The 16,164-nt window shown below is 42.8% G+C and overlaps 1 protein-coding gene across 1 annotated transcript in view; it reads left to right on the top strand.

Annotated features, from left to right (window-relative positions):
* The first annotated feature begins 270 nt into the window (after window positions 1-270).
* FEZ2 (fasciculation and elongation protein zeta 2) overlaps window positions 271-16,164 on the top strand; it is a 43,001-nt gene continuing 27,107 nt past the window's right edge. Inside the window, exons 1-5 of the mRNA XM_015423316.1 lie at window positions 271-631; window positions 2,839-2,947; window positions 7,685-7,801; window positions 10,820-10,964; window positions 13,056-13,324. Coding sequence (XP_015278802.1) covers window positions 345-631; window positions 2,839-2,947; window positions 7,685-7,801; window positions 10,820-10,964; window positions 13,056-13,324 — 927 coding nt within the window. The 5' untranslated portion in view covers window positions 271-344. The remainder of the gene's footprint in view (window positions 632-2,838; window positions 2,948-7,684; window positions 7,802-10,819; window positions 10,965-13,055; window positions 13,325-16,164) is intronic.

The following is a 16,164-nucleotide window of genomic DNA, read 5'->3' as shown; positions in this document are numbered from 1 at the left end:
AGATCCCGAAGCGACGCTTTCTCTCCTCCGCGGACGTTACCCTGCTTATGGGAGACCTTGCCCAGCCTCCTCACAAGTTATTTCTAGGGACTCGGGGGTCTTTAAACCAGCTTCCGAGGAGAGAAAGAGGGTGGATTAAAAATGCCCCAGAGACTCTGGAAGGAATCGGCGAAAACGTCAATGCCGCGGTCGCAGGCCTGGCCTGGCCTGGCCGCCCCGCCCTCTTCCCTTCCGCCCCGGCGACCGGGAGCGCGCTGCTGAGCGCCGGAACGAAAAAGCAGGCGGGCGAGCACGCGCAGCCTGGGCCCGGTCGGCCTCTGCCCGCCTCTCGCCGTCAGTCAGCCATGGCGGCTGCAACGGCGGCCTCGCAGCGGGACCCTGTCGGGGACTGGCAGGACTTCTCGGGATTCCAGCCGCCCGCTACGGAGGTCGAGTGTCCGGAGCCCTCGGCGACGCCGGCTGGAGAGGGGGGCCCTTGGGACGATGGAGACGGCGGCGACCTGGGGACCAGGCTTCCGCTTTGCTTCCAGCCTCCTCCTCCTCCTCGGCCCCCTCGGAACTGTGAGGGCGGCGGAGAAGCTCGTCTCCTGCCGCGGCCCCTGGGCGAACAGAGCGCTTTGCAGGAGGACGAGTGAGTGGCTGGGGGGGTCCTTCGCCCCTTCGGGATGGGGGTGGGGTGGGCTTGCAGCCGCATAAGGAAACGCAGCCCTGAGCCTCTGAAGGGCGTTTCGGCGCCGATGCCTTTGGACTCCCCGGCAGCCGGCTTCGGGGAAATGGGAATGAATGGGATGCGGCTGCAGCCTCCAGGATACCGATGATGCCAGCTGTGCCCAACCCTCCCTTTCCCCGGCCGCAGCCAGAAACCTTTCGGAGGCACCTTTGCCTGGATACACGTCGTTACTGTCTCTAGCTTGAAGTTTAAACTCTGAGCACCTGGAGTCAGCCAGGATAGTTTTCCGCGTTCCTGGTCGCAGTTTCTTTTACTTTGGATGCTGATCACGGCTCGTGTCCTTTAATGGAATGGGGCGAGCAACTTGACCCGTTGGCAGGAATTTGGTCTTCCTTTCTCCTTTATGTGCAAGGGCAGTTCCCATAACAAAGCTTCTGTGTCTCACTGGATGTAGAGAATGAGAGTGTTCAAAACCTTCTAGCTTTGTGGCACAACCGTTGTGTTTCATTTCTAGCTATAAACTGGGCCTACGAAGTGCAATTAAGAGTTGTGAGCCAAAGATCTCTATGTAACTTAAGCCATGGGCTGTGGCTAGTGAAACCAGTTTCATGTGCATAGCCATGTTAGTGTGTTGTAGCGGAACCAAATTCGGGTCCAGTAGCACCTCATGGCCCTGACCTGGATAGCCTGGGCTAGCTCCGTCTCATCAGATCTCTGAAGCTAAGCCCTGGTTACTATTTAGATTGAAGACCACCAAAGAAGCCCAGGTTCATTGTACAGAAGCAGGCAATGGCAAACCACCTCTGAATGTCTCTTGCCTTGAAAACCCCATGGGGTCACCATACATCAGCTGTGACTTGATGGCATAATAATAATAATAATAATATAGTAGTAGTAGTAAAAAGCACCTTTGGAACCAACAGTTTTCCAGGGTATAAGCTTTTGTGAGTTGTCTGACAAAACTGAACTTTAATTCAAGGCAGCATATACCCTGGAAAATTTAGGTGCTGCTGGACTCAAATTTTGTTAGAGAAGCCACTGACTCATGTTCCTTCCCCTATCTTAGTTTGAGTAGTAGTTTGACCTGCCTTAAGCATTGCTTCTAAGGATTAAGAGAATTAATATATATGCATTGCCTCAATTCCTAAGCAAATCTGGAATGTTACAAGTTCTCTAAGGATGAATTTGGAAGCCCTTTCACAATGATGCTCCTAAACTAATGTTGTCTATGTGTTGCCGAGAGCTGGTGTGGTATAGTGGTTAGTGTGACAAATGTGGAATGGAGAGGCCCCGATTCAAATCCTCACTGTGCTATTAATCTCACTAGGTGACTTTAAACTAATCGCATGTCCCTCTCTCAGTTCAACCCACCCCATGGAGTTGTTAGAGTACAATTAGGAAAGGAGTATGATGCATGCTACCTCTGAGTTCCTTAGAAGAATAGTGGGATAAGAATAGATTATGATGATGGTAATTCAGCCTCTTCTTAAATTCTGTGGGTCAAGTGTTTTTGTGGGAGTTTTATTTAGTATTGTACTGTGTTCACTGCTTAGCATGCACAAGAATCTAACCGGGGCTTCTGGTACTACCTCAGTCTTACAATGGAGATCTACATGAAAAAAGCAAGCTCACATTCATAGGCACACTGCTGTCCATATCAGAAGATGAAAACAACAAATTCAGTGGGCCTAGATTAATTTTGTTGAGGCAGATTTGCATCCACATTGGCAGTGTACATTTATCCTTGAGGCTTCTTGTATGTACCTAGAGCTGAAATTGGAGCCATTCAGTTTTAGAGAGATTCTTCTTATGTGTGACACTCTAAGGAGTTACTTAAGGATTCACCAGCTTAAGCTTATTTAAAGGCTTAAAAAACCTGTTTAATTGTAATTAAAGTTATAATGAAATCATGATTTGACAATTGCTGTACAGTTGGGAAGCATTTTCATGATTTCGTCACCTGGCATTTGAAAAAGTAAGTGAACTATTCCACTTGCTAAATTCTTAATTTAAGCCAATGATTTTGTTTTGCGCTGGAATTAAATACTGGATATGAAAGCATTGAAGTGAAAGTTCACAAAAGGGTTTGGGGACAGAGTTTCTTGAAGACAACAACAGTTTTTTGATTTTAAAGCTAGAATTTTGTTTCCTTAATTTTCTCCCCTCAGGATTTGGAATGCTCTGACTGATAATTACGGTAATGTAATGCCAGTGGACTGGAAGTCTTCCCATACCAGATCACTGCACCTGCCAACCCTGAATCTTTCTGAAAAGGGAGTAAGTATTGAGCTTCAAAACTCTGAGTGGGTTTTTCAGTCTGAAACTATGGAACAGAAACAAATGTTAGTGTTTTACAATTTCCCTGTCATTGTAAGTAGTGAGAGCCAGTTTGGTGTAGTGGTTAAGTGCGCGGACTCTAATCTGGGAGAACCGGGTTTGATTCCCCACTCCTCCACTTGAGCCTGGCTGGATGACCTTGGGCAAGCCATAGTTCTGATAAGAGCTGTCCTTGAAAAAGAGCAGTTTCTGTCAAGAGCTCTCTCAGCCCCACCCACCTCACAGGGTGTCTGTTGTGGGGAGGGGAAGGGAAAGGAGTTTGTAAGCTGCTCTGAGACACCTTTGGGTAGTGAAGGGCGGGGTATAAATCCAATCTCTTCTTCTTCTTCTTCTTCTTCTTCTCCTCTTTAAAACATCTCCTCCCACTTTCCTACATCCTTAAGAATTACTGCTAAGTTTTTGAAATTCTGTGTTTTCACCGCTTACCTGTATGATCGCAGTGCTACATGCTGTAAGATCATATGCAAGTTCAATTTCAAGTTAGTAGAATTTATGCACATATAACCTACAGTGAGATCTATTTTTTACATTTTTACTTGCTTGGATTCAGCAAGAGAATCTTAGCATTATAGTCTTCTACATTAGAGCCCGAGGTGGCTTCTATGCAGGGATTTTTCCCTGCATGGACAGCAGGAAGCCCCCTCAATCTTCACAAATATAAACTTCATTTTCTCCAAAGTAAAGGGGAAAGTGCAGGGTAGCTGAAGGTGAAATATCCATCTGGATGCTCCTCAGTAGCCACCAGAATGTGGGATGGCTGAGTTAAACTCCATATTCTCTCTCCCCCCCCCCCAACCCTATAAAGGTTTTTAAAGTGCATGTATAAAACAATTAAAACATTAACAGAAAGGAGCATCAGGAAGAACGAAACAAAAAAACCTTCATCTGTTGTACTGGAAACAGTCACAGCAAAAAACCCAAGTAGTGGCTTTGAAGTGACTTGATGAATCATAAAGTGTCTTATAAATGGAATTACGCGTGACTTAGGGTAACCTCACGTGTTTAAATGTGTTTTTATGTGGCTTTAGACAACAATAATTAAATGAACAGATTGTAGAAGAGGGTGCCCGGAAGTTAAAAGTACCTTTGGGAACATTACCTGTAAGGAAAATAATACCCTGAGGAGTAAACACTGGTCAAGATCTTTCTGTAGTTATGCAGTTCTCTTCTCCTTGACAACAGGCCCCGCTTTTGTTATAGCATTTTTTTTATATGACTGCTTCTCATGATCCAGTGCTCTCAGACTGTACTTGTGAATATGTGGGTAAGTCTTCTACAATGTCTTGGAACACTGGAAATCAGTTATATATTCTGATCTGTTCTGTGTGGGTTGCAGGGCTTCTGTTCTGATCACATTCTAGCTGTATCTGAAGACGTGAGCAGTGACTCACGAAAGCTCATACCCTGCCACAAGTTCTGTTAGTCTTTAAGGTGCTACTGGACTCTTGCTCTTTTCTACTAATACAGATGGACTAACATAGCTACTCATCTTGTTCTGATCTTGATTCCACTATTGAGGCAGTATAATCACCGGCCATTACCAGAGTTCCTGGCTGTCGCATTTTCTTGGATGAATTTCATTTATTGCAACCTGAGTACTTGGAATGGTCTGCCCTACCATGTATCCATCACCATTCAACCATCATCCTTCGTAGGCAATTTCATCCAGCTGGAGGGGAATGATGGGCTGGGTCCAGTGGGTTATAAAGGCTTCTTTGAAAGATAGAGCCATTGCAGCTGCTTGAGGCAATCCTTAGATACTGGCAGTTACACTGTGGAGTATCTCGTGCTGTTTAGCATCTTTATGCAAACATTAGTTGAAGTTGTCAAGGAATTTGGAATGAGGTACCATCAGTATGCTAATGAAAGCCAATTCTGTTTAATTAATCGTTTAATCAATCTGATGGTGCTGAGGAAGTACAGAACAAGTAGCTAGGTGCCTAGAGCTTGTTTCAAGCTTGTTTTATTTCCGACTTATGGTGACCCATGGATATATGACCTCTACAACATCCTGTCATTGACGGCCTTTCTCAGATCTTGCAAGCTGAAGGCTGTGGCTTCCTTTATTGAATCAATCCATCTCATGTAAAATAGCCTCAGTTTAGTCAAGATAATTCAGGCTTGATTTGATTTGTGTGTGTGTGTGATGTGCCGTCAACCCAAATGGTATCCATAAAATTATCTTAACACTACATTAAAAATGAATCAGTTTTCTTCCTGCCAGCTTTTTTCATTGCCTGACTTTCACATCCATACATAGTAATGGGGACTACCGCAGTATGAATTGTCTTGATCTCCAGTGGCACTTCCTTACACTTAAAGATCTTTCCTAGGCCCATAGGGGCTGCTATAATGGATAGGGTAGATTCCACCTCTCCCTAAGAGCAGCCAATGAGAGTGGATGGAATGTTGAGAGTGGGGGTTGGAAAAAAACAGCAGTTGACAATGGCAGTTGGTGGTTAGTAGCAGAGGAGCTGGCAGCTTAGGAGCTCGGGGTGGGGGAAGGAAGTATGACGGAGTAGAACGGTGCAGAAGAGCTGCTTAGAGCAGGCTGAAAATAGTAAATTTGTAACTAAAGGTTCTCAGTTGTAGGAATGAGAGAGGTTTAAGAGGGTGGTAGATCGGAGACTGATGGGCAGATGTACTGTTGTAATAACTTGTATTTTAGCAATTTCCCTTTCTAGTTTGTTCATGAAGTTCCTTTGCTATAAAACATCTACTTTGAGGTCACCCACTGAATATCTGGAAGGCTGCAGTGTTCTCCTACAGGTTTCTCAGTCTCGTGATTCTTGATGTCAGATTTGTGTCAGTTTATCCTTTGACATAGGGTTTGACCTGTTTGCCCAGTGTAGAGAACTGAAGGGCACTGTTGGCAGGCTAGACTAGAACTGACTAGAAAGGGAAATTACTGTCTTAAAACACTCTGTCCAGTGATACTTGAAACAATTTTGCAGGGCCTGTAAGATGAAGTTGTTCTGCCAGGTGCATGGTCAAGGATGAGTGGCAACCCCCCAGTACGGACCAATTTCAGATCTGCCCTATTGTGCCATTGAACATGGAATTGTTAACATTAGGATTGTTAATTTTAATCTGAACTGAAATTAATTTAATTGTATGTTGATTCTAAATGTTGCGACCTGTCCTGAACTTTACTGTGTAGGGGAGGGCAGGCTATAAGTCCAATAAATAAATACTCAGAAAAATGGAACCCCTTGGACTTAACAGGGATGTTGGTTTATTATCTCAAAACATATGTTAATCTCATTCAGTCCTTACATCTGAATGCTCGCCACTCCCCCAGAAGCGCTATACACCCTTTTTATTTTATTACATATTTGGAATAGTAGATTGGAATAGCAGATTGCAATGTAATGAATACTAGAATGTAATGTAATTTGGAATAGTAGATTGGAATAGGGGTGTGCAAGCACACCCCCCCCCCGTATTTTTCAGTTTGGGGCTATTGGACCTGAAAAAAATTCAGGATTCCTGAAAAATTCTGGATCCCAATACTAGTGTAGTATTCAGAAGTGAGAATTTTTAGAAATCCTGATTTTTTGGGGGTCCAATAGTCCTGGGAAGACGAAAAAACTGGGGGAGGAATTGCATACCCAAAGCTGTGCCGGGAGGAAGCAGTCCGCTCACTGCCAACACATCTGATCCTTGGGCTGGCTTTAAACGGGGCTGCACAAGAGGCCAACCCAAAGCTGTGCTGTGCTGGAGGGGAATGAACCCTCCAGCACAGATGATCCTCAGGCTGGCTTCTAGTGCAACCCGGTTTAATCTGGTCTACATGAGAAGCCTGCCCGAAGCTATGCAGGTGGGGAACGAACCACTCCCCACTGGCACAGGTGATCCTCGGCCTGGCTTGTAGTGCGGTCCTGTTTAAACGGGGCTGCACGAGAAGCCAGCCTGAAGCTGTGCCAGCGGCGAGCAGGCCGCTCCCTGCTGGCACAGCTGATCCTTGGGCTGTCTTCTGCAGTCCCTTTAAACTTTAAAGGGACTGCAGTAGAAGCCCGACAAACAGTGGAAAAACTGCCTCTCAGCTGTTTTTCAGATCTACCCAGTAATTCCCAAATATATATGTTTTTGGCTTGGGTAGATCCAAATGCACACCCCTAGATTGGAATGCATTTAACTTGTCTGAGGACAGAGGAGCTACACTACAAAGCCAATCACACCACCTCAAAGAAGAGGATGCTGTACAGTTGGCTCCATACTTGAGAGGAGATGGATGAAGCATAATAAGAGGGTCTCAGTTAATCTCAGCATTCCACAATTAAGAAAGGTACACCTGCCCATCAATCTCTGATTTTTAAATATTTCTTTCACTGTGTTTCTCCCCGGAATTACACCCAAACAAATGGGGATCATATAAACTAAGCTTTTTATTCCAGGTTGATCCTTTCATCTGTTAAACACCTTTATGCTAATTTGCTGCTCACCCTCTGCCTATGTGTATGGACTGGTAACTTCTGTTTCAGTGTAGCTGAAGAAGTGTGCATGCACACAAAAGCTTATACTTTGAATAAAAATTTACTGGAACATTCCCAAACTTCATATTCATTGTGTTGAGACTTATTAGCTCCTATATAGCTTGCCTGTTTTTGTATCTTACAGTAGTTTAATATTAAGTCTAATTTTACCTTCCTTTTTGTCATCCTTCTCTATGCTTAGGTTAATGACAATTTGAACCTTGATTTATCAGATGATGAAGAGCTGAGAGAACAGCTGGATATGCATTCTATCATTGTTTCCTGCATCAACGAAGAACCAATCTTCACAGCTGAGCAGGTAACCTAGTAGTGCAACAGTGCAGTTGAGGTATCATTATGTCATTAATCCTTTCATCGCCCTGATGGAAGAAATAATGATAAATACTCCTGGAGACAAACTGGTATCTTGAATGGAGCAAAATACTGCTGTTCCATTTGTGCTATTTCCTTAGCTCACCAAAATGTTTGCTGTTCTTTCTAAAGTTTGCCTTACTTTCTTATTAGGATTAGGTCAAAACAAGCTTGACTTTAAAGTAGAAGCAATGTGAAAGTAGATCATAAAGAATCAAATGGATGTTCAGTTTCTAGCATAGTGGCTTGATACTGAAGGGCTAGGGATAGTCTGCTGTTTTGTGGAACGATATAACTGTTTGAATTTGCTTCCAATTGCTGGATCTGGTTGCAGTAAGAAATATGTAAAGTTTTTTTTTTCCTTCTAGACTAGATAGTTATATTGCTGCACATGTATCACTCAGATGGATTTGCTTTACCACATCTATACCTAGTATGGCAGACAGTGCTGGAATGGTGCCCTTAGGTCTCTTCTGTACTCTGCTTAAACCTAAATAGTAGCAGCTAACCTTTTTGGAATATATATGATAACACGGGGGGTCTCCCATCCAGCACTGACTGGACTCAAACATGCATAGTTTCATTTAAGGCTGCAGTATAATGAGCTTTCAAACTATCCCCTGAGACCAGCCATATAATTCTAGGATTCTTATTAATTGCTTTTAATATTTTTAATAATGACAACAAGAATCAACAGTATTAAAATAAGGAATACCTGAGATCATCGCAACAGGGCCCCTGAGAGAGGCCATCTTTTCTGTTGTTTTCAGATACCTTAATTAGCCTTTCTTCTCTTTGTTGAAACCAACAAAGATGAAAGTATGTGCACTGTATGTTTATGACGTTTCTCTGGTAGTCTTGTGTGTTATGATAGTAGGGTACTTTTTTTTAACCTCTGACAAGTCCGCTTGAGGGGGAAAAAAGACTAAGGTTGCAGTTTCAACAATGGCAGGATAAAGAGCATTCACCACGATCCATCTTCCATAACAGGTAGCAGGAGACTCATAAAAGGATCACAGCTGGAAGTTCCATCTTAATTAACATTATATGATAGTAAGGCTTAAAATTCCCCTTGCACATTTAGCAGATCCAGTTTTTCCCTGTGAAACGTAAATAAAGGTTCATTAAAATGAATGGACAAAATATAGGCTCCATGAGTGTGTTTAGCTCTTGGTATTTTCACTTATTTAAAAACACAGATTTCGGTGAGTGAATAAAGATATGAGTTGTGGTGTAAGCAAATATTGCTTTATGTGTAGTTATATTCAACAGAGAGTTGGCTAAAAACAATACCTTGGTAGTTCCCAATTCCAGGCCTAGCAGCATTCGTATCAAATGTGAATGTTATCTTTCTGTTTGGCACACATGATGAGATAAAACTCCCATCAAAATGAACATCCTACTGAAATATTTAAAAGTCTGGGTGGAGAAGATTATGGGGTGATTATGGCATATCTTACTGCAGCTGAAGGGTTGTGATGTTGGGGGGTGTCAAGAGAGGAAAATGTATTGCCTACTCTAATAAGCAAATCAGAAGAATAAAATGTTGGTACTATATCATTAAAGCTACCTTTTAGATAAATTTAGCAGTGGGGATTGCTGTGACAATGTTACATGTATCTAATGGTAAATTGAAGACCTGTGAGGATGCCATTCAAACAGAAGACTCAGGGTTGCCATCCCCCCCAGTGGGGCCAGGGGATCCCCTGACTTTGGGGGCCCTAATCCACCGCTGGCCCCACCAGTTATTTAGGAAGCCCCACCCCCAAATAGCAGTGTCCCATGGGGACACTGCTGATGCAATGACATCACCAGTAGTGATGTCATCACACTGGGGCCATCATGCGGTGATGCTCTAGCATTCGGGGGGGGGATTCTATGGTTACCATAGAAGAAGAAGAGATTGGATTTATACCCTACCTTTCACTGACCGAAGGAGTCTCAGAGCAGCTTACAATCTCTTTTCCGTTCTCCTACCCCTGTGAGGTAGGTGGGGCTGAGAGACCTCTTTTGAGAACTGCTCATGAGAGAACAACTCTGAGAGAACTTGTGACTGACCCAAGGTCACACCAGCAACTGTATGTGGAGGAGTGGGAAATCAAACCTGGTTCTTGCAGATTAGAGTCTGGCCTCCTAACCACTACACTAAATTAGTTTTTGCCTCAAACGCTAGAACATCACCGTGCAACGGTCCTAGCGTGATGACATCACTACTGGAAGATTTTCTCATTAAAGTCTCAGCAGTGAGACCCCCGCCACAGGAGAGGTGAGACCTGGTAACCTTAGACTCAGTGGGGAAACAAATATTTTTTTTAAAAAATGTATTAAGCACTTGAACAAAAAGATGTTCTATACAAAAAGTATAGATACAGGGTTACAGTTTTGTTGTAGCTGTAAAAAAATGTGTAAGCTGTGTTCAGAGCAGAATAACAAAACTTTAGTAATTTGCTTTTTAAGATAAAACCAGATAAGGTAATATCATCTGTTACCATCACTGTTCCCTCTAAGCTGAGTTAGTGTGAGCTAGCTCACAGTTTTTTAGCCTCTAGCTCACATATTTTTGTCTTAGCTCAGGAAGGATGGCTCCAGAGCAAGCTTATCTATGCAGCAGCCAAATCGCTTGCTCACCACTTGAATGCCTGTAGCTCACAAAGTAGAATTTTTGCTCACAAGACTCCACATCTTAGAGGGAACATTGGTTACCATCTATCAAATGTTTGAGAAAACATATAATTTTTAATTTCCTTCCTGGAACCATAAGAGGCAATATTAAAGTCATTTTTTTCTGTGATGCATTCAGTTATGGAGCAACCTCATACCACTATGGGTCATATTTCTCAAAGGGGGGGATATATATCCCATTATCTCAATGAGACATTCCCTCAAGAACATTTAACCAGACAATATTGAGACTCATGACTAACAACCAGAACCAGTACATAACTGTGTACTTTGATTTTAACAGGTGATTGAAGAAATAGAAGAAATGATGCAGGAATCTCCAGATCCAGATGATGATAAAACACCAACCCAGTCAGACCGTCTGTCCTTACTATCCCAAGAGATTCAGACACTGAAGAGGTCCAGCACAAATCACAATTACCAAGAGGGTAAAGGAATCCATTTTTTTCTTTTCTTCCTATAAATCTGAGTAACAAAACAGGCCATTTCTATATACTAGGCGGAGGGTGATGAGTTCCACATAATTTATATTCAGAAACCTTCATTGCCTCATAGTTGGTGCTCAACTCACTGCCGCGGGCTGATATCTTCCCAAATGCATCTGGTGAGGACTTGCTTTTTGCCTTGCTGTTACTGCCGGAGTGATACCAAAAGTTCATAGTCCTCTGGTGTGGCCAGCTGTCATGTGGCAAGGTGCTCTGTTGGTTTGCGCTAGGTGTCTAAGAGATACAAATGGAAGCCCACCCCTACTGCGTGTCAGACTCCTGGATAGAATTACTCTCAACAACACTCTCTTTTGCAGTGATTTGTTTATTGAGATATAATCATATTCCAGGCTAGTGCAGTACCATGTCAGAACTGAGGCTCTGGCAGGAGAATCCAAAGATATAGACAGTTCAAACAGAGCCCCCTCTCCCCTGCATCCAATCACACTTCACAGTCGTCCCGCCCAGCTTTCGCGCTCACTACCCCCCCACCTGTGAATATATGGTTTCTTTATAAGGTAAGCTGCCACAGTCTTGGCTTCAAGGTCATCCCTGGACTAGGGTGGTAGCTTGGGAGGAAGAGTTACAGCATCTACGATAGAGCAGTTCACACACACTCAGTCATTCACACACACACCCCAGGAATTTCCCTCTCCTTACAAATCATGGCAAACTAGAGACAGAGTTTGACACTGAGACAGCTTTGTTCAAATAATTTATAAGCAATCCAGAAGTTCAAGGTTTTGACCTTTAAGTCCTTGAGCAGTCTGGGACCAACGTATCTGCGGGACTGCCTCCTCCAGTACGCACCCAGGAGAGCATTACGCTCTTCACAGAACAACTTGCTGGTGGTCTCCGCCCCTAGAGTCATCCAGCTGTCCTCGGCCAGGGCCTCCTCGGCCCTGGCCCCAACCTGGTAGAACTCTTTGCCGAACAACATCAGGGCCCTGCGGGATCTTATGCAGTTCCACAGGCATTTGGTTGAGGACAGTGATGGTTTACATCATGACGGGCACCCTTCCTGGGTCCCTATCCCTTGATGGGTATACTCCCTGCCCCGTGCCCATAAAGCACCCACAGGCCAGAAACAGGAGGGAACCACAAATGTTGCCACTTTGTTTTAATTAATGAATTATATGTTCTGGTGATGGTTTTATGGTTTTATTGTTTTTAAATCCGTGCATTGCCTAGAGCCCCACATTTGTGGGGATTAGGTGATTCAAAAATGCAAATAAATAAATAACTAAGCTAAACAATTGTGATCTTTGAAAATGAAATGTTTCCCTAAACGCTTTGCTAGAATTTTGTCAGGGTTCTCCAGTCCCACAGTTTTGAAATGCCTTGCCATGAGCTGGAACTGCGTTGCTTGTTTTTCGAGAGACCTTTATGCCCACAATGGTATCATCAGGTCTCTGCAAAGGCTGTGCCTGCACCTGCATAGTGTGGATCCAGTTTTTCTGTCACTGGATATAAAAGTATTGAAGAAAGGCTTTTAAAGCAAACAGTAGTCTTCCACTACTTGGAGACTGTAGTTTCATAATATTAATGAAGTATGGATCTTTAAAATGATGAGTAGTTAACTAGCTGTTCTCTTCAGCCGTTACTGGTGATGGTAAAGGATTTAAATGTCTTTGGCAGTTATCAGTGTTGAAAAGGATGGGAAATATTTCCTCCTTGCAGTTTTCTACTACGAAAATTCCTATGGCACTGTTTAAGCAAGAGTGATGTATTTCATTTGTTTTTCTGGCAGGGTATGAAGAGACTGAGTGTTGTACGGTTTTTGAGCCATGCAGAAAGGGAGTATTACTCATTACACTATAGTTGCTGTGTCTTTCTTGCAAAGGTGTTTCTCCTCTGTTGTCCAAAGTAAAGTGGGCTGTTTTCTTCATTGGACAAATGAGAGCTCATGTAGTTTGTTAGATTATGAGCACTACAGGCGTCTCTTGATCTCTTAGGAACAGGAGTACTAAAATTCCGATTGATCTGTTTTTGATGGCATTATGTTACACAATGTTATTTCTTCTTTAAAAACAGGAGTAAAAAAGCTGTCTGTGACTGAGTTAAATGACCTGTTAGAAGAGATTGAGACAGCTATCAAGGACTATTCTGAAGAACTAGTACAGCAGTTGGCACTACGAGATGAGCTGGAATTTGAGAAGGAAGTGAAGAATAGCTTCATATCAGTCCTTATCGAAGTACAAAACAAACAAAGAGAACAAAAGGAAATGGCAAAGAAGAAGAAAAAGCTGAAAAATGGCAGTCCTCAGAATGGCAAACAAGAGAGAGGTCATATGCCTGGAACGGTAAGAATCTTGTGTCTCTAGAAATTTCTTTCACATCTTGAGTCTAGGTGATAAATTGCTCTTTATACCTTACCCATTAAGGAAGTATTAATAATCCTGAGTAACATTAAGGAAACATTAACACAAATGTTAAAGGAGAATTGTGTTTAGATTTCCCATAATCAGACTCTTGAGAATTGTTTAGATTCCCCATAATAACTGCTGTAACTGCTGTAGTACTAGTGATTTTTTCCCAGAGCTTCTGATGAGCAGCTGTGGGGTTTTCAAGATGTCACAGTCCACATATTTTTAGAGCAGATGTTGTCTCTATTAATAACCACACTGCCTACTCTGTTCTAGTGAGGTCATGCATAATCTTTCACCTGTATTGGGCAACGGTTAGAAAATAAAGTATGATGCTATGGCTGTAGAATTCAAAGATATTTGGTGACTTTGACGGGAAATATTACAAACTGATTATAACAGGACAGAGCCAGGGGCTCCTTCCTCCAGTTCTTTACCAGGCAGCAGCACAACACATGCTCAACTCAGTTCTGGTCTTACTGAGTTGCCTTCTCATCAGCATGGAAGTCATCCACACGCAGTACTATAGCAGTACTTACAAAGAGTGTGTTGAAAAGTAATTGTCAATGCAGTTGCTTCAGTAGCTACTAGGTATGCAACATTTACCCAATTAATTGGTTGGATGAATTGTTTAAAAGCATTTTGCTCAGTGAGAAAAGTGTCTTCAATTAGGGAACATTTAAAAAATTATTTCAATATGCATACTTTTTAGACCTGAGAGTGTTAATGTATACAGAGAAGACTTGCAATAACTTCCCTGAAATGAGAAAATACAGTGGCAGATGTAGATAGGCTTATAATATAAAAGTTATTTAAAAATTATTGACTAGTTAAACGTAAAAATACAAATGCTTATTCTAAAGAATGGGTGGCAGATGGTAGAGACATTCTCCATTTTTTCTCTCTTTCGTGGGAAGGAATGCCTCCTTGAGACTGATGCCCATTCCAGCATATGCATCATCTAAGAAAAGCAACATGCTTTCCCATCAAATCTTGTTTATATGCAAATTTATTCAAACAATTGATTATAGATCATATGATGGACCCAAATTTCTGTAATTAACTGACTGATGTTGTAGGTAAGCATATAATAATTGCTTTAAAATCTCTTGCATTGTTGTAATCACAAGGGGAAAGTAGTGCATGAGTGGGGTATCTGTGCTGAAGATCAGTCCCCAGGAAGCCCCTTCATTCCTTCCTCTTATGATGTGAGGGAAGGAAATTGACCGAGTGGAGCTTGCAAGAGGAAGTACCAAATTCCCCAGCCCATATCCTACTTCCTCATTGGAGCTTCTTTTCCCCAATGGAGGATTTTTAAACCCACTGCCCAAGAGGCTGGAAGTTCACATTCTTCTTAGTATTTATACTTGTACCTGCTGCTATTTGAATGGGATGGGGAATGTGAGGGGTTTGGCTGTTATACTGCATGTTGTGAGATTTGGTCCATTCTTTTAATCTTTCAGCTGTTATTACTGGGTCCTGTATTCTTCTTTGATTTTCCTAATTCAGTCAAAGTATAAGGAGTGTCCATGTATTCTTTTATATTGCCGTGTTCTTGTCAGAAACTTATCAACATACTTGCATAGTTTTTATACAGATTTAATATTGAGGTATCATCTGTTTTATGCATTGGTATTGCCTAACGGTTTTAGAAATTTTATGTATGCTATGCCTTTTCTTGTGGAGGGGATGGTTATTGATGCATTAAAAAGTCAGTGATGCCACTAAAGACTGGAGGGCTAAAATCACCATAATAGTTAGAATATGGGCTATGTGGAGATCTAGATTGCTTTAACCATTGTCTGCTGGCAGATGCTATGTTACTCCAAAGGCAAAGTTGACACTGACTGGAGGATTGAAGCCTAATCCATACTGCAGTTCGCTATGCCAGGATCTTGTGCTTGACTGGGGGAACCTGCCTGGAATCCGTACATTCCAGTCAGTGTGTGACATTCCACTCCACTCCTTGACCTCTCTGCCCTTTATGACTTCCATGATAATACCATGAAGGAGCTTTCGGCCTTCTAATATCTCATGGAAGATGTGAGTGTGCCATAATAGTGCTGCAATCACAGGAGAAGCTGAACTTGGCAAAATGTACTCTTCAGTGCAACTCATCAAAGTACGTGAGTCTCAGGCCCATAATAATCCAGCTTCCTCTGCTTGTCTATGTCTTCCTTTCCATAAACTAAACGCCTATCTTTTTATTAGGCCCTGTGTGAGGTTTTCTACGACCTCACTGTTTAATCACTTCAACTCTGTGCTCATGCCAGCCACGGTTTCTTTCTACTCCCTTTCTTATATACATTCTCAAGTCCTGCCCTATTTCATTAGCTTTCCGTTCCTCAACTCCTATGTTTTCTGCCTTCCTTTTCTGAGACGTCTGTCTCCTCTCCCTGCACAGCAGCTACTAGATTCTAAGAACATAAGAACATAAGAGATGCCAATGTTGGATCAGGCCAAAGGCCCATCCAGTCCAACACTCTGTATCACACAGTGGCCAGAAATACCAGTGCCATCAGGAGGTCCACCAGTGGGGCCAGGACATTAGAAGCCCTCCCACTGTTGACACCCCCCCCTCCCAAGCACCAAGATGACAGAGCATCACTTGCCCCAGAGTCCCTATCTATACCTTGTGGCTAATAGCCACTGATGGACCTCTGCTCCATATGCTTATCTAATTCCCTTTTGAAGCCGTCCATGCTTGTAGCCACCACCACTTCCTGTGGCAGTGAATTCCAAGTGTTAATCACTCTTTGGGTGAAGAAGGACGTCCT

The sequence above is a fragment of the Gekko japonicus genome, unplaced genomic scaffold (assembly GCF_001447785.1).
Source record: "Gekko japonicus isolate JY-2015 unplaced genomic scaffold, Gekko_japonicus_V1.1 scaffold574, whole genome shotgun sequence".
NCBI classification, from domain to species: domain Eukaryota; kingdom Metazoa; phylum Chordata; class Lepidosauria; order Squamata; family Gekkonidae; genus Gekko; species Gekko japonicus.
Note: the sequence above shows the minus strand (reverse complement) of the source record. Positions and strands in the feature narration are given on the sequence as shown.